This window comes from Babylonia areolata, chromosome 24, assembly GCF_041734735.1.
Source record: "Babylonia areolata isolate BAREFJ2019XMU chromosome 24, ASM4173473v1, whole genome shotgun sequence".
NCBI lineage: Eukaryota > Metazoa > Mollusca > Gastropoda > Neogastropoda > Buccinidae > Babylonia > Babylonia areolata.
Genome location: NC_134899.1, coordinates 19,103,937 through 19,129,026, shown reverse-complemented (window position 1 = coordinate 19,129,026; position 25,090 = coordinate 19,103,937). Strand labels below are relative to the sequence as shown.

The 25,090-nt window shown below is 44.1% G+C and overlaps 2 protein-coding genes across 7 annotated transcripts in view; one reads left to right on the top strand and one right to left on the bottom strand.

The window, feature by feature from the left end:
• Window positions 1-4,491, top strand: part of LOC143298900 (uncharacterized) — a 36,999-nt gene extending 32,508 nt beyond the window's left edge. For all 3 annotated transcript variants that reach the window (XM_076611922.1, XM_076611921.1, XM_076611923.1), the window contains exons 11-12: window positions 880-1,144; window positions 1,591-4,491. In XM_076611922.1, the coding sequence (XP_076468037.1) occupies window positions 880-1,144; window positions 1,591-2,186 (861 nt within the window). In that variant the 3' untranslated portion in view covers window positions 2,187-4,491. The remainder of the gene's footprint in view (window positions 1-879; window positions 1,145-1,590) is intronic.
• Window positions 4,492-7,562: 3,071 nt separating this feature from the next.
• Window positions 7,563-25,090, bottom strand: part of LOC143299112 (uncharacterized) — a 54,145-nt gene continuing 36,617 nt past the window's right edge. For all 4 annotated transcript variants that reach the window (XM_076612242.1, XM_076612243.1, XM_076612244.1 and 1 more), the window contains 9 exons: window positions 24,446-24,562; window positions 22,106-22,375; window positions 21,296-21,417; window positions 16,458-16,705; window positions 15,465-15,630; window positions 14,302-14,458; window positions 12,515-12,776; window positions 11,529-11,810; window positions 7,563-10,512 (listed from right to left, as the gene is read on the bottom strand). In XM_076612242.1, the coding sequence (XP_076468357.1) occupies window positions 10,136-10,512; window positions 11,529-11,810; window positions 12,515-12,776; window positions 14,302-14,458; window positions 15,465-15,630; window positions 16,458-16,705; window positions 21,296-21,417; window positions 22,106-22,375; window positions 24,446-24,562 (2,001 nt within the window). In that variant the 3' untranslated portion in view covers window positions 7,563-10,135. The remainder of the gene's footprint in view (window positions 10,513-11,528; window positions 11,811-12,514; window positions 12,777-14,301; window positions 14,459-15,464; window positions 15,631-16,457; window positions 16,706-21,295; window positions 21,418-22,105; window positions 22,376-24,445; window positions 24,563-25,090) is intronic.

Here is a 25,090-nt window from a genome sequence, read left to right as displayed (position 1 = left end):
GTCGAACTTTCCATTGGTTTGCAACGTCACTGTCCCATCTTGCGTACCTTCTCACCAATCATATCTTCCCATGCTGCCTTATTTCTGTTCACCCATTTCACCCATACACAGTCACACTCACACTCGTCCTGTCGCAGACCAAGCTCCAGCAGTCCACTGGACGCTGTCAACGTTAAATCATCATGAGCCTATACATGCCAGAAAATTTCCACTGTAGCTAATCAACATTGGAAATCTTTTTTATGTAACTGATTGGCTGTAGCGTTTAAGGGTCCTGTGTTCAATTCCTGTATCGGCGCCTGGAGGTTGAAATGTGGAAATCAATTTCAGATCTTCCAGGTCAATATAAGTGCAGACCAGCTGGTGTCTTAATCCCCTTCATGAGTATATACATGCAAACAATCAAACACGCATGTTAAAATCCATTAATCCATATCAGAACTGGGTGGGTTCTAGAAACAGAAATACACTCCCAGCATAAATACCCCAAAGGCGAGACGAAAACGGTCATTCACGTAAAAGCCCAATCCTACATACAAATTACAGGAGCTGCAGCCCACATACGCAGAAAGAAAGGAAAGGTTACGCAATTAAGCTGGAAAGAAGAAATGATACAACCAACTTTTGCAAAAGAAACGTAAAACGCAGCCACAGAGTTGAGTTTAACGACCTATTGCCTGACGTCTTTACGGTCAATCAGGGTTTTGGTTCTGTGGAAGCAGCGTTGTTCGAGGGAGTTAGAAAACGCAACATGATCCGTTGTCCTTCATTCAGTCGTCTGAATAAGACGTTTGGACACAACTAAAACACTCAACAAATGAGTCAAACAAGCAACAAACGTATAATGAAGTGAACGGGTGACAATGGTTGTGGTTGCAGGAGAGCCCCAGAAGCCAGGTGCAGGTGTTCCAGTGCCCTCACCACGGGGAGTACCGTATGTACCAGTCCTCCCTGCTCTCCTTCAAGAACACATGTATCCTGGCCATCACCATCGTTTTCATTCCCTTTGGTCTGCTGGTCAACGCTGCCGGCCTTGACCTTAACTGGGTCATGCTGACCGGCAGCATCGCCACCATTCCTTGCTTCCCTGGCGTGGTTCTCTCCCTTATGTGGGTCAAAGCTTCTGCCGTGGGGCTTTTTGTTGGTGAGTTAGAGAGAGAGGGCGGGCGAACATGAGAGGGAATACAGAGAGACACTGGCACTGATCCACAGACAGACAGACAGACAGAGACAGACAGACAGATAGACAGACAGAAGACAGACAGACAGTATTTCAGGAGGAAGTCAAATTCCAAACTGTCCTCCTTAAACGTTCGGTTATCTGATATTGAACTTTTTATATAATAAAGTATCAATGAACTGCTGGTACCATAAAATGAGATGTTGAAAATAATTTCCCAGTTTGGATGTTTGGAGTAAAATCGCTTGAACTTAACAATATGCGCTCTCTCTCTCTCTCTCTCTCTCTCTCTCTCTCTCTCTCTCTCTCTCTCTCTCTCTCTCTCTCTGAGCAAATAAAGCAGTTTGACGTCTCAGATATATGCCCCTTTCCTTTCAACTATGAACGACGGAGAAATATTCTGGTTTCAGGAAGCATTGCTGGGCTGGTCTGTGGGATCAGTGCCAATCTGATCTACGCCTCAACGTTCGAGGGCGGCCTGAGCCAGTTCCTCCTGAACACAGCCCACCCCTACGCCGTGCTGACTGGCTGCTGCACCAGTCTCTTCACCGCCCTCCTCCTCACTGTCCTCGTCTCGCTCTGCACGCACTCCATCGCCTCCAAGGAAGACGAGGACGGCGAGTGGACCAAGCTCCGCCAGATCAAGAACCCCCTTCATCCCTGGAGTCAGACCTTCGCTGAAGAGTTCCCGGACCTCCCTGAAGACACGGAGCCCAGTTACGAGCAGCTGTCCAAAGTGTTCCGCGGCGCCACCCTGACCGCCATTATCGGCAGCGCGTGCTCCATGTTGCTGCTGGTGATCATCATTCCGGGCGTGATGGCCAGTCTGCACGTGCTGAGCGAGCAGCAGTTCCGTGCCTGGTTCACCACGCTGCAGGTGTGGTGTGGCCTGATGGCGGGGCTGGTGCTGGTCGTCACGCCCGTAGAGGAGCTGAGGTCGGTGTGTGGGAGGATCGTGGCCAACAGGAACTCACGGGAGTCAAACAACAGAGAATCCTCTTTCTGAGCCACATGTGTCCTCTTCCGCCAGTGTTTTATGACTTGGGTAACACGTCTGGATGCTAGAAGTTTCCCAGATAATTTTGTTCAAGGTCAACAACTCCATCTCTGTTTTATTATCTTGTAATTACAAGATGAGACTGAGTGCCCTATCATGACTTGAGTGTAGAGTTCTGCACCTTATGATTAGATTTTACTAAAAGCAAAAGTGAATGTGAAACACCAGAGAAACCCCATTTCCATCTACCCGAATACAGTGTCTTTAGGAAGCAGCGTTCTCTTATGCTGCTTTCCAGTCTGTCCAGTTTTTACGCTTTCGATTTCAGACTTGACTGCGGTGGCTTCACTTTTTTTCATGATTTCACTTGGTGTAGTGTAATTTTCAGGTGTCCCCACCCACAAGCTTTTGAGAGGGCGAATATCACGGAGATGTGTTAGTTCACTCCGCTTTACTCTGTAATATATCGTATACTTTTGTAAAATTCAAACCCTGAAATTCAGCGACTGGAAATGATCAAAAGAAGAAAAGAAAGGATCTGGCTGGACTACATTGCAGCATCGAAAAGGGCTCAACGTCGCTTGCCGCGGAGGAAAGTTTACATTAATATTAGCAATACACGAAGAAATGTGTGTTTGTAAAAGATACCTACAAGGTCAACTGATATCGTCTGAGGCAGTCAGTCTGAGGCGATCTGCTCAGCAGTCAACGCAAAACCCACTTATCCGTTTCCAGCCTTAGAAATCGATACACTTGTCTACTTCTCTGCAACTCCACCTTTTGTTCGGTCCATTTGTAGAAAGCTCGATGTCCTGCTATATTCACTGTTGCTCTCTATTCAGTCTGCTCCCTTCAGCACCTTTGGCTAGGTGGATGCTTTGAGAGCATTTCATGAGATTCTTTACCACGCAGTGAACTTTATTAAGTACAGATGACTTTCACTTCGATGCTCGAGTAGTAGAAGTTGTGGACGTCGTCCTGGATTTGGTCTTACTTCTTCCTTTTTGGTTTCTTCTTCCACGGGAGCCGCCCCTTCAACCCAAAGTAAACGGGTATCATGCACTGGCCTTCACTTACCACTTTGGCCCTTGCTGTCCATGAAACATGTTAGCTGCAAGATTGGCTACGATGTCTTCTTTATCCCTGCGATATACTACGCACACGATCTATTCAAGCAAATCCAACATTTCGTCTCTGTGTGGTGTATGTGTTTGTAGTCGAGAATGGCAAGAAGTTGGGAACACACAATATGTGTGGTTCTGTCCTTTTGTTTTTGATCACTGTGATCATTGTCGACAGTGTGTGGAGCCAGTGCGGTAGAGCATGTAATCTCGTCAGGTAAGTATGTAAGAAAAACTGGTTTGGGTAAGTGAACTCCACCCCCTCTATTCTTCTATGTCTCTGTATTTATGTCTCTCCCTACTGCCATTCCCTGTTCCTCCGAGCAAAAGTGAGTCATGTGATATAATGTCTGACTGATCACACTCTCCAACGAACATCTTTGATCAAAAATTCAGACTGTGTGCATCGACCAGAGTAAGTCAGACCTAACAGCATTGTTTTTTTTTGTGGTATTAAGTTTGTGGAGGATGTTATGGCAACATCTGATTTGTTTTCTTTGTTTTGTTTGCATGGCCTGAAGAGATTCGCAGCAAAAAGACACAAAAATTGCAAACAATAACTTGTCGTGCTTTCCTCGCACAATATCATAAAGACACGCGCATGCTATTATTCTTATTCTTATTATTGCATCACCGTAAAGGTCTGCCTTCTTAAGATGTAACATTTCTGGGCGAATCACTCATCTACAGCAATTTTACACGCTCAGCAATTATAATTGTAAACAAATGTATCTTGTGTTTTTTGGTCAAAAAGTATCTAGGTACACATTAAGCCATTAAGTTGTTGGTGTTCTCCATTCCAAGCTGCTGATTTGCTGGCTGGCATCATAAACCACACCACAAGCAAAGTGTCATCATTACCTCTTTACCAAACAGCTCTGCAGAGAGACTGCTTGATCCGAAGGCAATAGTTCGACCTCCATACAAGACCATATTCGGGCTCGGTCTATCGCAGTCTCAGCACAAACAGTCTACAATTATCTATCTAGTATGCATTTTCCGAAAGGCCCTGCTCCCCGCCCCTCCTCCACGAGACGAGATGTGTTCAGTAGTGCAAGTGCCGATTCAGCATGGGGTGGAGACCACTAACCAAGCTCCTTACTGAATTGGGTGAGCGCCCCTCTCGCACTTTCTCCCACTCTGCCCCGCTCTCTCTCCCCCTCTCTCTCTCACTCTCTCTCTCTCCCACTCTCTCTCTCTCTCCCACTCTCTCTCTCTCTCTCTCTCTCACTCTCTCTCTCTCAGCAGAGACTGTCAGTTCGTCACTCGAACAACAGTTCCAATAAAATCCTCGACAATGTACATTTTAGAATAAACTCTCCACATGTGTGGAAGTGAAGGTGGAATGGAAACTGAGGCCATAATATTTTATGATGATGATGATGATGACCATACTGCTGTGGAGATTCGTTTTGTGCGTTTATTATTATTGCTATCGTTATAATCGGAAATGCTGTTCGCTTTCATTAGCATGTTGTGAAACGTTTGTCTACTGTGCTATAGAGCAGCAGGAGTATTGGTGGTAATATTAATAGCAGCAGAAGTAGCGGTGGTGGTAGTGGTTGTAATATGTTATCATTATTGTTTTTGAAGTTTATTATATAAAATGTCTCGAACACTTTTATCGAAATATACTACTCTTTTTGGGTTTTCAGTACAAAAGTGATGATCGATATTGATTTTCTTAAAGAAGCATTCGTTAAGTATGTAATTTTATGCAGATGTATAAAGAAGTGTAAAAGCATCCTATTGTCTATAAATGTGTTGCCACTTGTAAAACCAATGACAATTTTATGCTTGTATGCGTTTTCATTTCATGTTTTGTGTGATACAGTATCACTATGTACAAAGTACGAACCTCGAAAAAATTGATATGTAGCCCATACAGTGCAGATTGTCTTAATGTTATCACTATTAAAGGAAAACCCAAAACCAAAATGAACAATGTCTGTATAGTAAATCTCATGTGACCTACCATGTTTAATGAATCAGCGATGGTTCGATTGAATCTTCTTTGCTTTTTTGATCATTCCAAATAATAACAAATATTTTGATAATGTAAGTGCGTGCAAAAAACACATAGCCATAAAAACACAAGGGTTATATGATAAGCCTAATAAGTGCTATTACACGTTCAACTTTCTCATGTGTATCATATGAAAGAAAACAAAAGTAGACTATATTCTATATTATATCATCATTTCTTATTTACTTGACGTTTTCTAAACAATATAAATGTCTTTTCCTCCTTTATAAACATATTTTAAAGAAGAAACAACAATCTTAATCAAAAGCAAATATTAGCCAACTCACTACATTCTCACACTCAGGTGCACATAAGACGAAAGGCAGACAATCTAATGATGCATTTTAAAGAATCATTAAGTGCTGAAAGTTCTGTTTGGCTACGTTAAAGAGATTGCCATATGATTTAAATACCGGAACACGCATTATATAGGAACAGGGGAGGCTAACAAGTACATCCTTACAAGAAGATAACGAAAACTGTTGCAGGCTACCAATCTATTACTGTAATAGTTGGATTACTTTGACTATTATTTGCAATACAATACAAAATTATTCAAACCATTACAAAATTAAATCACATCACAAAACACAAAGTCTGACTGATGATCGATAAATAAATGTAGCTGTGCAAAATAGAAAGAATATGTAAGTATCTTCAGTACACAGCAGAGCAAAAAAGCCCTTTTTTTTCAATACCCTTCTTTACCACATTTTTACCATGGATAAAATCATGACAAAGATGTGTGCGCGTTTGTTTGTGCGTCTCTGTTCGTTCTTTAATTTAACGTCTTTTAACTGTAAGTGATATTAGACGAGGGTAGGAAAAAAATCGAGGGGGAAAAAGAAATAACTGTGTACGCATGAGAGTAAGTGAAAGTGTGTGTGTGTGTGTGTGTGTGTGTGTGTGTGTGTGTGTGTGTGTGTGTGTGTGTGTGTGTGTGTGTGTGTGTGTGTGTGTTACATGTAGAAAATGATGTAGAAAATGCGTCTGTGTTTTCTTCAGTTTAACGTCTATTCACTATAAGTGTTTTTAGACGGAAAGGAGTAAAGTAGTGTATAAAGGAAAGGGAATGCACGTGAATATTAGTGTTAAATAAAAAAGAAAAAAAAAAGTTCATGTTATGTATCAGAGGAAAAGTATATTATAAGAAAAAGTCTAAAGAGGTTGTGGTGTGTATTGAATGAGTTGTCATGGGAAGGAGAATATGTGTATGCATATCAACAAGTATTAACCTACAACAATGTAAATATAAATAACAGTATTAACTGTAACACATCAAAGGAGGATACCAACTGGACTGGAGTTTAAAATTTCTGAAAACATTCTAAGCAATGAATAGTCATTCAAAATCTTTTCAGTGGCTAATGAAATATTGGAAGAAAAGTCATCAGCTACATCTTTGGAAGTAACTGTCTTATGCTCGGACAATGAATGAGTAGATGGCTTACAGTTATTTGCTTACCGCATATGCGTCTGTGTGTGTGTGTGTGTGTGTATGTGTGCGCGAGTTGGGGAGTGAGAAAATGGTGAATTTATGGCACAATCAGTTATTCTAACAATCAGTCTGTCAAGAGATCAGTCTCGTAACAACAACTCTGTAATGGTCCTCACGGCAGAACAGAAAACAGCACGACTCGTTGACTGAATGCTATAACATCCGCACCTTCCAGTACACTGGTGAAGGAAAACAACAACGAGAAACACACTCCCAGCTGACACAATAATATGGACCAGAGCGACAAACTGTATCGATGACCGGTGTGTCAGCACATGCTGTCTCTGGATAATGTATGCCACAAAAAATGTTCCTTCAATACTTATAAAACAAGGTCTCCTAATGTCCTAAACGTTTCTTGACAGGGGCACACTACGTCAAGTCAATGTTGAGTAGTTTGTTCTTTCAGTTACGTGCTCTTGCGGGACAGGAAGTTGCTGGAATTGTTTGTTTGATATTAACCCTCTCCATACGAACGGCGAAAGAGACGACGTTAATTAACAGCGTTTCATCCCATTTACCATCATCAAAATATTGCAAGCGGAACGCTCTTATACTGAAGAGGTGAATGTTGACAAAGATACCACAGTTCTGACGACGGAAGCTAAAGGTTGGGTCATTCAGACACCCACTGGACATCTGAGGGGTCTGTGTAGAGGAGAAGAGAGGACTGGCCGTACTGAGTGAGTTAATGTCTCATTTAGGTGCACTTTCATTAAAAAAAAAAAGGGAGGGGGGGGGGGCTCTTTCAGCGCTGCTTAACTCCTAATAAAACAAGTTCCCCTCAGCTAACCTGACACCACGTATCTTTCAACACTCGTAAAAACACATTTTCTTCGACCACCATGGCATAAAACCTCCCCCAAACTACATGGAAAAAGCGAGCTTTAACTTTCAGGCAAGAAAGAAACCAGTCAGTCCATGAAAGGAAATAACTTTTATGGAACAAACAGGACGTCTCAGTCGTTATGAGAAAAAGGAGCTGTACCCTTCAACCTCCATGGTAGAAAGTACTCTATCCTCATGATAGAAAGTACTTCTAAACCCTCTTGAAAGAAAGTACCAGTCAATTCTTAAGAAAGTACTCTTTACCCTCATGAAATTATCCTCTGTTCTCATGAAAGTACACTATCCTCATGATAGAAAGTATCCCCCTACCCTCTTTTTGAAAGAAAGGACCCTTCTTCCTTAAGAAGCTATCGTAATATTCAACCGACAAGAAAACAAAGCATTCTTCAAAGTACTACTCAACTCTATTTAGAGGAAGCACCCATCAACCCTAATGAAAAATGTACCCCTCTATGCTCATGAAAGAAAGTACCTCTATATGTTCGTGAAAGAAAGTACCCATCAGCCCTGATGGAAGAAACTACCCCCTCCGCCTCCATGAAAGAAAGTACCCCTCAACTCTCACGAGAGTAAGTACCGCTCTATGCCCATGAAAGAAAATATTTTCAGTCCTCTTGACAGAAAGTACTGTCAAACCTCTAGAAAGAGTACCCCTCAAACCTCGTGAAAGAAAGTACCGCTACATGCTCATGAAAGAAAGTAATTCTCAGTCTTCGTGAAAGAAAGTACTCCCAAACCTTCAGAAAATGTACCGTTCAACCATCACGAAAGAAAGTAGTGCTCGATGTATGCTCATGGAAGAAAATGATTTCCAGTCCTCTTGAAAGAAAGCACTCTCAAACCTCTAGAACAAGTACCCCTCAACCCTCATGAAAGAAAGTACCTCTCTATGCTCATTAAAGAAAGCAGTTTCCAGCCCTCTTATAAGAAAGTATTTTCAGACCTATGGAGAATGCCTTTCAACCCTCATGAAAGAAAGTACCCCTCTGTGCTCATTAAAGAACTAATGCTCAATCCTCTTGAAAGAAATTACTCTCAAACATCTAGCGAAATTACCCTTCAACCCTCACGAAAAAAGTTCCTCTCTATGCTCCTGTGAAAGAGTGATTATCAATCCTCTTGAAACAAAGTACTCTCTGTACAGAAAGTAACCCTCAACTCTTGAGAAAGAAATACACTCAGTCATCTTCTTCTTCTTCTTCTTCTGCGTTCGTGGGCTGCAACTCCCACGTTCACTCGTATGTACGCGAGTGGGCTTTTACGTGTATGACCGTTTTTACCCCGCCATGTAGGCAGCCATACTCCGCTTTCGGGGGTGACACTCTGTCATCATGACAGGAAGTATGAACTGACCCTCAGTAAACAAAGTACTCATCAACCGTCGTGAAAGAAAGTGCCTTTCCATATTCATGGAACACGCTTTTGAATAATTGCCCATCTTAAAGCATACTACAGCTGCTTGACAGAAAGTATCCTTCAACCCTCATGAGAGAAAGTACACACCAGTTGAATCCCAATGAACAAAACTACCCCTCAGACCTCTTGAAAGAAAGTACTGTCAACACTATTCGACCCTTTCGAAAGAAAGTTGGCCTTTCCTTCATCCATCATACATCAAAGTTTTCTTCGACCCTCAAGGACTATATTCTTCAACAACTCTCACTTAACAATACCTCCTTCAAATTTCCATGTTAAATTATATATCAATCGTGGAATAAACTCTACTTCAAGACTTTCGAATTAAAGGCTCCTTCAATCTTTATCCTTCAACCCCATATACAAAAGCAACCTCTTCGATCCTCAAGAAACAGGCCTCCACTCAACCCGTAAACGAACAAACAAACAAGATCCCTGTTCCAGTTTCACAAATCCTCACCGCCAACCACCACTCAACACAGGCCAAGATGGCAAAAACGACTTTCCCCGTACATCCAAGACGTGCCCTTTATAACGCCGTCAACTCAGTGGCGTGATAATCCACAAACTTCATGATCAGCTCTGTGACTGAAAATGCCCTTCAAAAGTGAAATAAACAATCATTCAACACTTTCGAACTAAACCCTCTTTCAACGCTCCAAAAACGATTTCCCCACTGTCCGAGACATGCCCTTCATAACGCCGTGAACTCAGTGGCGTGGTAATTGATAAACTTTATGACCAGATCTGGTACTCTGAAAATACCCTTAAAAGTGAAATATACTATCCTTCAACACATTCAAACTAAATCCTCCTTCGACGCTCTAAAACGACTTCCCCACTATCACAGGCGTGGTCTTCATAACACTGTGAAATCAGTGGCGTGATAATCTACGAACTTCATGACCAGATATGTGACTGAAAATACCCTTCAAACTTTCTTTCCACTCTTTCGAACTAAAGCCTCCTTCAACACAAAAAAACAAAGACAAAAAGAAAACCGACTTCCCCACTATCACCGACTTCCCCACTATCCGAGACGTGGTCTTCATAACGCTGTGAACTCGCAGTTAGTGGCGTGATGATCCACGTCCTTCACGACCAACTCAGTGACTCTGACATTATTACTGATGGCTCCGGTCTCCAGACCATGGTTGCGCCGACACTGGCGGACGATGCGGAGGATCTCCTCCGCCGGGGGAGCAAGGACGACGATGAGGGCCATGAGGACGGCCCAGGCCTGGTTGAAGAGAAGCCAGGCAGTGAACTGGTCGGTGTCCAGAGTGGGCACGCTGGACAGGATAGCTGGCAGAAGCACGGCGAAGAACCCTATGCAGCACGGCCCTCCGATGTAAGCGGTCAGTTTGGCTGAGCGGAAAGCCGCGTGCATCTGGCTCATGCTGGGTCGTCCTTCGTATTCAAAACCTGTACGACAACGAAGTGTACAGGGTGGGGGTAGATTGATTAAAACGTGTCCTGTGGTGTGTGTGTGTGTGTGTGTGTGTGTGTGTGTGTGTGTGTGTGTGTGTGTGTGTGTGTGCGTGTGTGCGTGCGTGTGTGTGTGTGTGTGTGTGTGTGTGTGTGTGTGTGTGTGTGTGTGTGTGTGTGTGTGTGTGTGTGTGTGTGTGAGAGAGAGAGAGAGAGAGAGAGAGAGAGAGAGAGTTCCTTTCGTTGTCAGCCAAGTCTTTTTAATTCGTCTAAATATGCCTAAAAACAACGACTCTCTCTCTCTCTCACTCTGTGTGTGTGTGTGTGTGTGTGTGTGTGTGTGTGTGTGATTCTTTATCTCTCTCTTGTGACGTACTGAGCTCAATGATTTTGTGTGTTGTATACTGTGTACCTCTGTCGAGAGCGGCAATAGCCTTTTAATCAGTTTTCTTTTCAAAAGTTGTTATGTAGAAATCACACATGTATTCTGCAAAAGGCATACTGTCTGTGAAACTAGCTGCCATTAATCGGAAACGTCTGCTTAGTCACGGCGGAATCAAGGAGAGCCTCTTGGGATCAAGACATTATCTCTCTCCATACGAACGGCAATAGAGACGACGTTAACAGCGTTTCACCCCAATTACCATCATTAAAATATTGCAAGCGGAAGGCTCTTATACTGAAGAGGTGAATGTTGACAAAGAATACCACAATTCTGACGACGGAAGCTAAAGGTTGGGTCATTCAGACACCCACTGGACATCCGAGGGGTCTGTGTAGAGGAGAAGAGAGGACTGGCCGTACTGAGTGAGTTAAACATCTACTCCGTACCGTCTTCCCGTGTCTGCTTGACAAACGGCTTTTTGAACAGAAAGAAATTGCGGGTGTCTCTATTTGTACCTTAAATGTGTGTTCAAAGCCGTTCTTTGCCTTGATTATGACCATTTCCCAAGCCATTTTGACATCATAGCAAGTTAATCAAGCACGAATCATCATCAGTATTGAACGCCCACCTTTCAGCTCATCCTGAAAGTTGGTCTCCCAAGGGTGCAGAGGGTTGTCTATGCAGTATATCTTCATCCACTCCCTGTCAGCATCCTCTTCTGTTTTGACACGATGCGTGAGGAGGGAGCCCAGGACGCAGCCTGTCAGACTGAGACCGAAAGAGCACAAGGTGCCAGACAGGATGGCATAGTCCTGCACGGTGTTGATCAGAAAGTTCTCCAGTCCGCCCTCGTACATGGTGGCAGTGGCCAGTACAGCCGTGATGCCGCCCACGAGGCCGCTAATGCTGCCTGAAGGACGGACAAAATACAGTCAATACCATTTACCTTTTACAAAGTACGTTCAAAAAGGAAGCTACCATGACAGTACAGCATGGATGGCTAAATAGATATTTATTTTTTTCTTAATACGGTTAGAGATGATGTGGATAATGACAATACAGTTAGTGAGATCAATTTTGGCTCGAGATTGTCACAGGGCTGTACCCTATGCTTGCTTTCATTACAATCCTAGAGTCAACCAGGCCTGGGAAAGATCAGGAAATTTGAGCCTAGCATCATTCCTAAAGACACACCCTTGAAGTAAGCTGTGAGGTTCTAGTCTAGAGGGTACCCACTTTATGGCCTTTGCCCACTTTACTCATCACTCATAGTACAATTACACTTGGGATACCACCTTCACTCATACTACAGTAACACTTAAGATACCACCTTTACTCATTCTACAGTAACACTTGGGATAACCACTTTATTCATACCACAATAACACTCGGAATATCCCTTTACTCACACTACAACAACACTTCAGATAACCCCTTTACTCATACTACAATAACACTTGGGACACCCTCTTTAAATATACCACAGTAACACTTGGGAGCACAGCCTTTACTCACTTAAACACACACACACACACACACACACACACACACACACACACACACACACACACACACAGAGTAAGCCCCAACGAAGTGGGCCTGGACCCATCCTACCTAACACGAGACCCTGGGACGTGGCCTTGACCCAGGCAATGGACAGCACGACAGGCGGGAAGCAGGGGATGGTGAGGATGGCGCCCACGTAGAAGATCCAGTTGAGGTCGATGCCAGCCTCGAACACCAGCAGCCCCAGCGGCACGATGCAGATGGTGACCATGACGATGCACCAGTTCTTGAACTCGAAGAGGAAGTCCATGTAGTGGCGGTAGCGACCGTGTGTGGGGCACGTGTAGGGCCTGGTCTGGCTGAAGTCTGCCTGCAACAGTTTCGGGACAAGCGAAACCTTCAGGTTTATGTACCAGGACAGTTTTAGCAGGGGTGGGGGTTGGGGTGGGGGCTGGAGACTGAAAGAGAGGGGACAGGAGAGGGAAATAAAAAAAGGAAGGAACAATGTGAATAAAGAAAGAAAGAAAGAAAGGGAGAAACATTAAAGAATGGGAGATAGTAGAATTGGGGAAGACAGAGGGAAAGGAAAAAACAGAAAGAATGACAGAAAGAAAGAAATAAGAAAGAAAGAAAGCACATTGAAGTGATCACCATAATCTACATGCGTACTTGGTGAATCACGATAAGCTGTCTGTATTGGTGGACTTTGAGGTGGTCACAATGAAACGCCTGTATGCATGAACTTTGATGTGATCACAAAGAATTGCTTGTGTCGATCACAGTAAACTCTGAGTGTGTGTGTGTGTGTGTGTGTGTGTGTGTGTGTGTGTGTGTGTGTGTGTGTGTGAGAGAGAGAGAGAGAGAGAGAGAGAGCACACAACTTTGGAGAGATCACGATGAACCATGTACGTTTGGACTCTGAGGTGATCAAGACTTTAGTGCAGCACTCCAGTTGCAAAATGTTCCCGGCCACATGGAAATGTTGCCTTCAGGGGCCGTATCCAAGAGACCATCGTGCCTGTGGGTAAAGGTGTACCTGCAGGGAAATCTATCCGAGGCAAGGCAAACCGCTCGAGGGTAAGCAGTATGCGGTATTCAGGAACACTCAAGTCTACCAGTGGGTCTTCAAACCCAAAGACAAATTTGCCCTTATTACCTGCCAAGGGTGACTGCCCACGAAGCAGAGGTTAACATAGCGGATCCTTTTGTGGCGTTGTTTTTGTTGAATAATAATAATAATAATAATAATGGTATTTATATAGCGCTGGATCTTGTGCAGAGACAAATCAAAGCGCTTTCGCACCAGTCATTCACACGCATGCATAACTCTAATACTGTAGAAACTAAAGACAAGGAAGGGCAGGCAAGGGAGGCTATTTTGGGAAGAGGTGGGTTTTAAGGCCAGACTTGAAAGAGCTGAGTGTGGAGACTTGACGAAGCGAAAAAGAAAGTTCATTCCAATCGCAAGGTCCAGAAACAGAGAAAGAACGGCGGCCAACAGTCGAGTGTTTGAATCTGGGTATGCGTAAACAGAGTGGATCCGAGGCCGATCGTAGTGAGCGAGATGGAGTGTAGAGGTGAAGGCAGCCGCAGAGATAGGAGGGAAAACAAGCACGTTTTGCGGATAGCCCGTGTTTTCCTAACTGTCTCGACAATGTTCTGAACTGTGGTGTGGTGAGAAGTAAAAGAACATGTGCAGAAGGGAATCACAGGGATTTTTAATTATAGATGATGGGTGCCTGAGTGCACTGTGCGTGTCTCGAATACGAAGATAACTTTACCTTCAAGATAAACTGTACCCGCGGGTCCCTACAATGTTAAAGGTAACTTTTCTCAAGGCAAAATGAATTTGTCTTGAATATGGCCCCAGGTAGGTCACAGTCTTACTGCCTTACCTTTGCACCACTATGACTGAGGTCCTCACTGCACAGCACACATCGATACACAGCAACACACGTGCACATGTCATCAGCATTGTCGGCCGCTCCTCTCGTAGCCAGTTCCTTCTTGGTTTTACCACACAGCACACACTGCTCGCTCCTCAGGCCTTTTCTGTTAAAAAAAACACAGCAACAACAAATGTACATTTGCTCATGTGAATGAAACAGTTACTCATGAACACTATCAGATCATCCCAAGTGCCACACCAATTATCCGTTGACTCATTTGTGCGTCATAATTTGTGAAACCTGAATGATCTGTGTCTTTTGTTTTCTTTCTAAAAACAGAGGATTAATAAATTACACAAGTCAGTCTGCATCTGGTGACAAATAAGGCTGACTTTTCAGATCCTTCTGTCTGTCAAAGAGCTCGCTCATAAATGGAGTTACCAAACCGAACATGATAATTTTTGTAACTCTGTAATGACCCTGTGTTGTTTGGCTTGGCTATAAACAATACAGTTTCATTTGAACTATTGGGTACTTCTCAATGCAATGTAGTAAATGTTTATAAACGTGGACACAATGCTTACATATCAGTCTAATATCATCATCTTAGATGAACAGACTATAAATAAATAAACGAACGAAGCTTACATATCATTTCTGCTTTAGTCTTTGTCATACAATGCAAAACTGGTTACGGCAAACATTAAAGAGGGACAAAAATCGAATCATCTAGGGTCTCTACTCATACTGATGATAAATCGTCACATCACTTACTAATATTTCAAAAAAATACTGCAAATACAAAACACAGGAAAGCACCGTGTTACGAATCAGCGCCCGTAACTTACAGATCGAACAGGAAAGGTATAAAAATGTGCCAAAAGAACAAACTGTGTGCTACCTGTAAGAGGTCAGAAGACGAAATTCATCTTTTAGACAATTGTGTGAAATACAATATCTACAGGAACAGATCCTTAAAAGACATATGTCGTCCAGATGCCAAGCCTAGCGAGCTTATCATACAAGAATCACAACCAAGGCTGGCGAAATTTGTCCACGACTATTTCTTTATGTTACATTTTATATTTATATTGTGCCTTATAAAACTAAAGGCTTTATGACAGTAAAGTAGTCTGTTCTATTATGTTTAGTCTGTTTTATTCACCCACCTGAAGGGCTGAATGTAGGTCTGGTAGATGTCATAGACGATGATGGAGGACAGAGCCATAACCTCCCCAGAGCCGGTGGACATGAGAGCCATAGCTCCCATGGTCAGCACCAGAATGCCCCCCGTGGATCCCAGCACCTTCTCCGCGATCAGGGGGGTCACCAGACCTGATCCCCCCCCCCCCACCACAACACACACACACACACACACACACACACACACACACACACACACACACATACACACACACACACACATACACACACACGCGCGCGCGCGCCCCGACACACACTCATCTCATAAAGAGAAATTACACCAGGTGCGGCGAAAACAAACGTAAACAATTACTGAACACTGAAACATTAAACACGGTATTTGCTTATAAGACATATAAGACGTGAGTATAAAAGCAATGCACATTAAACATTATAATTGATACTGTAACTCTGAACAACACACGAACATTCAACCACTGTATATATCATGTTGTGCGTTCATTCTTCAACACATTGTCGTACATTTTCACTTTAATACTACTTGACACAGATTAAAGTAAAAACAACAACAACAACAAACAGGTCAAAGGTCTCATGTCCTATTACTGCCGCTGGGGCAGGGAATTCTTGGCATAGGAAGGCGGAACCCTTTCGTCCCCCCCACCCACCCACCCACCCACCCCCACCCCCGACCCCCCGCTCCCCAGCTTCCCCAGCTTCCCCTGTTTCCTCCCACCCCCGACGGTTTTAACTCCCCTAACCAGTCAGGTTCCCATTCACACCTGGGCTGAGTGAATAAACTATTTTACTTTCCCCGAAGACACACAACACCGTGCAAAGAACGTGGCCTCGAACCCTGATCACTGGTGAACACTGGAGGAGCAGGAAGTCCATGTTTAACCGATTCTGTCACGGTGCATAGGAATGGAGGTAAGTTTAGAAATTAAGAGAAAAGAAATACAACAGCAACATAGAAACAAAAGAACCCCCACCCTCACCTTCATCCAAGTGACCAGGTGTGAGCAGGTGCGTGGCGTTGCCTGAGCTGAGGGCCAGGTAGGCCATGCCGGTGGTGACGGCCATGACGTTGGGGATGGAGAACCAGATGAAGCCGGCCAGCAGGAAGCCCCATACTCCCTGCACGGGCTTGGCGGCGATGCGGGACTGCCAGGACGCCTGGTCACAATACGTCACCGCTGACGACACGAACACCTCGATGACGCCGTACAGGAAGGCGCCCCACGACCTGGGACAAAGGAGTAAGGGCAGTAGTAGTAATAATAATAATAATAATAATGGTATTTATCTCACTCAGTCTGGCTCCGCGACTAAGCCTAATATTATTGTCGTTAGTAGGGGGCTTAGTAGGTGGTGTCCTAAGTACGTTAAAACAGAACAGGCACCACTGAGCACCACCGAAGTGACTCAGCAGCAGTGCAGGGTCTCCTCTGGTGTGTGGCCTCCTGGCGACCTAACATCGATGGTTCCCTGTGGACTGCCGACGCTGGAACTGCGATGGACGAACCCGGGTGTGGCCGTGTATGGGGGAATCTAAATGAGCGGCGTGGGAGTAATGCCACTGAAATGGTGCAGATGTTGAGGCAGCAAAAAAAAAAATAAATAAAAAAAATAAAAATAAAATAATAATGGTATTTATATAGCGCTGAATCTTGTGCAGAGACAATCTAAGCGCTTTCACACCAGTCATTCACACGCATGCATAACTCTAAAACTGAAGAAACTGATGACAAGGAAGACGGGCGCAATAGCCGAGTGGTTAAAGCGTTGGACTGTCAATCTGAGGGTCCCGGGTTCGAATCACGGTGACGGCGCCTGGTGGGTGAAGGGTGGAGATTTTTCCGATCTCCCAGGTCAACATATGTGCAGACCTGCTAGTGCCTGAACCCCCTTCGTGTGTATATGCAAGCAGAAGATCAAATACGCACGTTAAAGATCCTGTAATCCATGTCAGCGTTCGGTGGGTTATGGAAACAAGAACATACCCAGCATGCACACCCCCGAAAACGGAGTATGGCTGCCTACATGGCGGGGTAAAAACGGTCATACACGTAAAAGCCCACTCGTGTGCATACGAGTGAACGTGGGAGTTGCAGCCCACGAACGCAGAAGAAGAAGAAGAAGATGACAAGGAAGAGGTAGGAGAGGGAGGCTATTTTGTAAAGAGGTGGGTTTTAAGGCCAGACTTGAAAGAGCTGAGTGCCGAGACCTGAGCTGACGAAGCGAAAGAGAAATTTCATTCCAGAGACAGAGAAAGAACGGCGTCCAACAGTGGAGTGTTTGAATCTGGGTATGCGTAAACAGAGTGGATCCGAAGCCGATCGTTGTGTTTAAGGACAGGCTGTGTGCGTGAATGTTGAAGGACAGGCTGTGTGCGTGACTGTGTCAAGTCCTGGCTTTGAGAGAAAAGCTCCATTCTTGCGCGGTTCAGATAATGACGTATCTTTCTACCCAGTCTACCTCTCATTCTCCCCTCACGTACTCACTCTCGCTATCCCCGTCCCTCTCCTCCTCACTCTCTCAAACTCTGTTACTATCTCTCCCCTACCCCACCTCTCCACACACCCTCACCCCCACTCCTTTGGTTTGACGTAGACTTCCCCAGCCCTGACAGACTATCTGAATGCCACCGGAGATTAGAAAAGAGAGATAAACCACTCGCGGCAGGCCCCTTCTTACTGTCTATAACAGTGCTGAAGCCGTTTTGGGGCACACACGCAGTGCGGAAGGGTGGGGGTAAATCACCCTCTCCTTCCCAACCTGAAGGAAACTGGTCGGTTCTGACGGTTCAGCTGCAGTAAAACTCGAAAGTTAAGTTATGCCTGGAATTTCCCACGTGTAGTAAGATTCGCTGTATACAATGAAAACCGATTCATTTTTGCTTGGTTTTTAGCACGTTTGCATCTGCTTGAATGTAGAAAATATGAAAAGAAAATAAAGCAGCTCCCCCCACCACCAACTCCCCCCCCTCCTCGCCCCCCCCCCTCCCCAGCGCAATGTTGCACATGAGAGAGACAGTTATAAATTATTGAACTGCGTTTTCGTAACGCTACTTTTTCTTCACACTTTCTGGTTTACATCACCATTTCTTCAAAAAAAAACAAAAAAAAAAATATATATATCAAAACATAAAACACATATTCAGCTCTGTCTCTCTTCTAACATCTGTCTATACATACATACATACATACATGAATACATGCATACATAATTTCATATAGATCTATCAGTATGTAAATCTAAATCTATCTATATGTACATAATCATATATATAATTCATATATATACGAACGCTTCATGTTGCCCGAGCAGATCGTTTTATTGTGCTCTATCTCTCTCTCTAAGTCTCTGTCTCTGTCTCTCTCTCTCGGGAGTTTTACATGGCTGTTAAAAGCATCTACAATTCTGTACTTGTATGTGTTCTTGACAAAGGTATTTATTCAGACTTTTTTCAGTGTCCAAGAGGGGTTAAACAAGGTTGTATGCTAAGCTCACAGCTGTTTTCCTTTTTCATCGGTGAATTGGCAGTGGAGTTATCAAAGAAGGGGAGACATGGAATACAAATGATACCTGGCACAACAGATTTGCTCTTAATGCTATTTGCTGATGATGTTGTTCTCTTGTCTGACACACCCATAGGGTTACAAAATCAATTAAATGCCCTTAAGCAAGAAACAGACAGACTACAACAAACAGTGAATCTCGATAAGACCAATATTATAGTTTTCCGCAATTGAGGTCATCTTTCGACTCGTGAAAAATGGTGCTGTGGTGATAGGGAAATAAAAGTAACCAATACATATAAATATTTAGGAATGTTATTCACAACAAAATTGAGTTTGACATCTGCGTGGGATGAAGCAAACAGAAAAGGGAAAAAAGGTGTAATCCAAATTATAAAATCACTCAGGAGACTGCGTTCGACTGACGCTTTCCTTTAGTTTGGGCGGGGCAAAGGCAGCTCATGAATAATGAATGCGTGTCGCGGCGCAGGCTGCCTGGCTTCAGCAATTTCTGCAAGTGGTTTATCTCTCTTTTCTAATCTCCGCTGCCACGTACCCGCCTACTTTTACTCTCTCTATCTTCCTCCCTTCCCCCTCCTCATCACTCTCTCTCTCTCTGTTTCTCTCTGTCTCTGTCTCTCTCTTTCTCTCTCTCTCTGTCACTGTTACCGTGTTTCCCCCACACCACCTATCAACACACCCTCACCATACTGCCCTATTTGACGTGGACACTCAAATCCACCACCGCCCCTCCTCCGCTTCCTCTTTCCAGCCCCAGCAGGGTTATCTGAAGGTCAGGTGTCGGTCTACTCTAACTCTCCCTCCCGCTCTCCGCCAGTCTCTCTGTCACTGTCTCTCCCCCACGCCACCTCTCCACAGACCCTCACACAATTGCCCTCAGCCGCAGTAGGTTATCTGAAGTCAAGTAGTTGCCTTCTCCTATTTTCCTCCCACTTCCTCTCCTACCCCCCTTCTCTCTCTCTCTCTCTCTCTCTCTCTCTCTCTCTCTCTCTCTCTGTCACTGTCTAACCCACCCCACCTCTCCAAACATCCTCACCCTACTTCCCTATTTGACGCGCGGACGTCCTTTGCCCTTCCCCGACACCTGCACAAGTGCACAAGCACCCCAACCCCTTCCCCACCCCTGCCCCCTCAGCCTCAACAGGTTACCTGAAGGTCACGTAGCGGCCTACTCCTATTCTCTTCCTCAGCCTCCCCATCTCCCCTTGTCTCTGTCACTGTCTCTATCCAACCCTACCGCCCTATTTGAGGCTGCCTTCCTCAGCCTTCCCCTCTCCCCTTGTCTCTGTCACTGTCTCTATCCAACCCTACCGCCCTATTTGAGGCTGCCTTCCTCAGCCTTCCCCTCTCCCCTTATCTCTGTCACTGTCTCTATCCAACCCTACCGCCCTATTTGACGCTGCCTTCCTCAGCCTTCCCCTATCCCCTTGTCTCTGTCACTGTCTCTATCCAACCCTACCGCCCTATTTGAGGCTGCCTTCCTCAGCCTTCCCCTCTCCCCTTGTCTCTGTCACTGTCTCTATCCAACCCTACCGCCCTATTTGAGGCTGCCTTCCTCAGCCTTCCCCTCTCCCCTTATCTCTGTGATTAATTTGACAGTCTTAATAACCCCTTTACTTCTTGATTTTTTTCTTTTCTTTTTTCAATATCTGCTATTGTACTACAATATGATCTATAATGTTCTACAATATGATTTGATACCTAATTATGTTTATGTATACATATGCATACATATCTGTATGTACATGTAGACATATGCATGCATGTGGGTATATGTGCAAATATGTATATGCATAAGGGTGTGTGTGTTTGGGGATGAGTGTGTGCATATGTGTGTGGGTGGGTGGGTGTGAGTATGTGACAGTGTTCCCTTCATTATATTTTTTTTTATGATGATGATGATGGTCTGTTGATAAGTATTATAATCATCATCATCATCATTAGTAGTAGTAGTAGTCGTGGTAGTATTTACTATAGTTATTATTGTTGTGTCTCATCGTTTCTGTTTTTGTTGTCACAAGGACAGATTGGAAGACTAGGCAATGCCTAAAATCTTAATCCTTGAGTAATAAAGTTTTTGAATCTTGAATCTTGAATCTTGAACCTGTTACTGTCTCTATCCAACCCTACCGCCCTATTTGAGGCTGCCTTCGTCAGCCTTCCCCTCTCCCCTTGTCTCTGTCACTGTCTCTATCCAACCCTACCGCCCTATTTGAGGCTGCCTTCGTCAGCCTACCTCCACTACCGCCCACCCCACCCACACACGCATCCCACCCCCAGCCTCAGCATGTTACCTGAAGGTGACGTAGCTGCCCCCCATGCTGTCTCCCCGGGGTACCTGAAGACAGGAGATGGCCTGGTACATCTTGCCCGTGTCCCCTATCCTCTGCCATTGGTCGTCCGAGTTGTGCAGCACCTGTCGAGTCCAGGATACAGAATACTCCATCATATCAAGAAGAGAATCACAGTCAATCAATATGAATACATAAAAGACACAACATAAAGCTAAGCTGGTGTGAACTTCATATACAATGATCACAATCATACACATGCAATAACCAAGGTTTCACTTTCATTCAACATTAATTCATAAAAGACGTCAAATTCTTAAATACTAAAACGGCTCACTTAAATCTCGTATACGGTAATCACAATCATACAAACAGAATAAGCACAATAAGAGAAGTATGATAGTCAGTTGTCCGACTATGGCCATCAAAACAGCAGTGGAAGCAACTGCTCTCCAGACTATCTGGGCCAGAAGTAGATTATAGTGGAGAGTCTCTTGCCCAAGTTACATCCCCACTCTCTAGGCCAAGGTTTTAGGACAGTCAGCGTTGGGATGGTTCCCGAAGGCCAACTAGCCCCAAGGCTGCAGCAATAAGAGCCGGTGCAGTCATGCCTCCTGGTTTGAGAGTCATTGTCCTTCAAAAAAGACTATTCTGTTAATGAATTCCCATTGCAATGGAGAAACCATTGATTTTACAGCTCTCACTTTGCTGTTGGCCCAAATGTAAGCTTATGTCAATCCCAAAAATTAGAGAGAAAATATCATACTTTGAATCAAAAACAAAGACATACACAATTAGAATTCATCCACACACCTGCACCACGAAGACGAGGAGGAGGAGGAAGACGAGGCAGGCGTTGAAATAGGACACGTAGAAGGTGGTGCCCAGACCCCCGATCAGCGAGTAGGACCCGAACAGCGTCGCCATGAGCAGCACGGCGAACTCGTCCGAGGCGTCCTTGGTGAGGGACTGGATGGTCGCGCGGCCAGCCAGCAGAATGCCGATGGTGATCACCACGTTGGTCATCAGCCCGAAACAGCAGAACACTGCGTGCGTCTTCGTGCCGAAGCGAGCTCGGATGATCTGAACACACAGTTTCAGTTTCTGTATGTTTCAAGGAGAGGTGTCGAAAGCGGTAGGACCATAACTGCGTTAAAACCGAATAAGCAGATGCCTGACCTACGGATATTGAGTTCGTTTTTCAAGAGAGTGTCAAAAGCGTAATGATCACATCTGATTTAAACAGCGACAAGATGCCTGACCTCACATATTCAGTTTGCTTTTCAAGAGAGGTGTCAAAAGCGTAATGATCACATCTGATTTAAACAGCGACAAGATGCCTGACCTCACATATTCAGTTTGCTTTTCAAGAGAGGTGTCAAAAGCGTAATGATCACATTTGATTTAAACAGCGACAAGATGCCTGACCTACGCATATTCAGTTTGCTTTTCAAGAGAGGTGTCAAAAGCGTTAGGATCACATCTGATTTAAACAGCGACAAGATGCCTGACCTACGCATATTCAGTTTGCTTTTCAAGAGAAGTGTTAAAAGCGTTGGAATCACATCTGATTTAAACAACGACAAGATGCCTGACGTATGCATATTCAGTTTGTTTCAAAGAGAGATGTCAAAAGCGTTGGGATCACATCTGCATTAAAACAAAGACCAGATGCCTGACCTACGCATATTCAGTTTGTTTCAATGAGGTGTCAAAAGCGTTAGGATCACATTTGCATTAAAACAAAGACCAGATGCCTGACCTACGCAAATTGAGTTTGTTTCAATGAGGTGTCAAAGGCGTTCTGATCACATCTGCGTTGAAAAGAAAACCAAAACAAAGGGCAGATGCCTAACCTACACATCTTCAGTTTGTTTTAAGGTGTCAAAGCATGCAGACCACATCCGCGTTAAAAGAAAAGCAACAAAATGAACAAAAACCAAAGGGCATATGCCTGACCAACGCATAATCCCAGCGCGCTGGTCACATCAAGAGACACAGCATGTGGCACGTTTGTCTGCACACGGCGTCTGTCTGGCATGCACAGGTTTCCTTTGCACGCGAGTATTCTAAAGACAGAACCCGAACTGGAATGTTTTGTAAAGGATAAGAATGGAATGTTCTGTTGAAGGTAAAAGGATAAGCAACAAACTTTTTTTTTCATTCACCATGACCTCACAAAAACTAACCAAACAAACAAACAAAACAGCTGAAAGAAAGAAGAAGAAAGAAGGTGGAGGAAGTGGAGGAGGAGGAGGAGGAGGAAGAGAAAGGAAAACAAAAGAAACCTGACGCGAAGTACAATCACGTGCTGGTGTCATTATAATGTGAAAATTCCTTGACTTTCTGTTTTGTGTCTCAAATCTAGTCTGATGTTCAAAATACAAGCTCGAATAAAGGTTTGGTACGGAGATATATATTGTTACTGCGTATGAGGAGAAGAAACAGAGAAACAAACGATAGATTTATGGGTGCCATGCAATCCTTGTCGGTAGAGCGACGAGCTCGCAGTCTCCATGTTGTTGAGTGAGAAACACAGACGCCCAACATGAAAATTGGCATTTCCGCCGCTCATCTTTACGTGTTGTCGTTCTGGTTGTGCCAGAGCAGTGTAAGATTGGTCCCCTCCCTACTTAAGTGGGAAAGTTATCCTCGTCGGCGCTATTACCTGAGATTAAGTGACTTAAAACCGGAACATAACTAATACACCAGAGTCTCAAACCAGACCTAAATGAGACAAGGTAAAAATTGTATATGAAAGAGAGAAAGAACAAACGAACGAATGGGTGAAGGGAAAGAAGGAAGGAAGAAGAAAAGTAAGGGAAAAAGAAGGAAAGTGGATTGAAAGAAATACAATATGTCTTTATTCATCCGTTTGGAAATTAATTGTGCATCCACACGCTCGTCACTCACTATTCACAATATCACAAGCTGAAACACATTCAACACATCAAATCACAATCATAATGGATCTCTTTCATCTAGACATCCAAAGGAAACACAACAAAACTGTTGTTGTTGTTGTTTTTACGGGAGGTGGGCAAAGTGAAGGGTAGACAAAGAAACACAATACTGTTAAAAAATCGGTTTGTTTGTCAGAGGAAACGAATTCCTTATCTCACGTGAGTTTACCTCCACGACTGCTTTGCCTACCTGTAAGTAGGTCTTGGCGCCCGGGGCACGAGTTTTGAACTGTACAGAGAAGATGGGGAAGATGAAGATGTTGATGATGATGCCCACAGCGTACCAGAAAGGCCCTGCAATTCCGTTCTGCCCAAATCAAGAAGACAAAGAAATGTTGATCCACGCAAGTACACACGCACTCACTCACTCGCTCACACACTCGCGCGCGTGTACACACACGAACACATACACACACCCGCACTAGCACGCATGCACACACACACACACACACACACACACACACACACACACACACACACACACACACACACACACACACACACAGTGAAAGTCAAATGGACCATAAACAAAAGAAAAGAGAGACAGGGAGAGAGAGAAAGAGAGAGAGAGAGACAGAAACACGGGAAAAGAGGAAGAGAGAGAAGAGAAAGACAGACAGACAGACAGGCAGACAGATGCCAATAACAATCTTTATTACAATTTCAACAACAATATTACCGAGAATAAGGATATTATAATTGGCATTCATGCATCAGCCAATCAACGATTCCACTGGAGATTAGTCTAGTCCCCGTGATGCACGCAATCATCTATGCAAAAGATCTTCTTCAGTTTTCTTCCTCTTCTTCTGCCGGTTCTCTTCTTCTTCTTCTT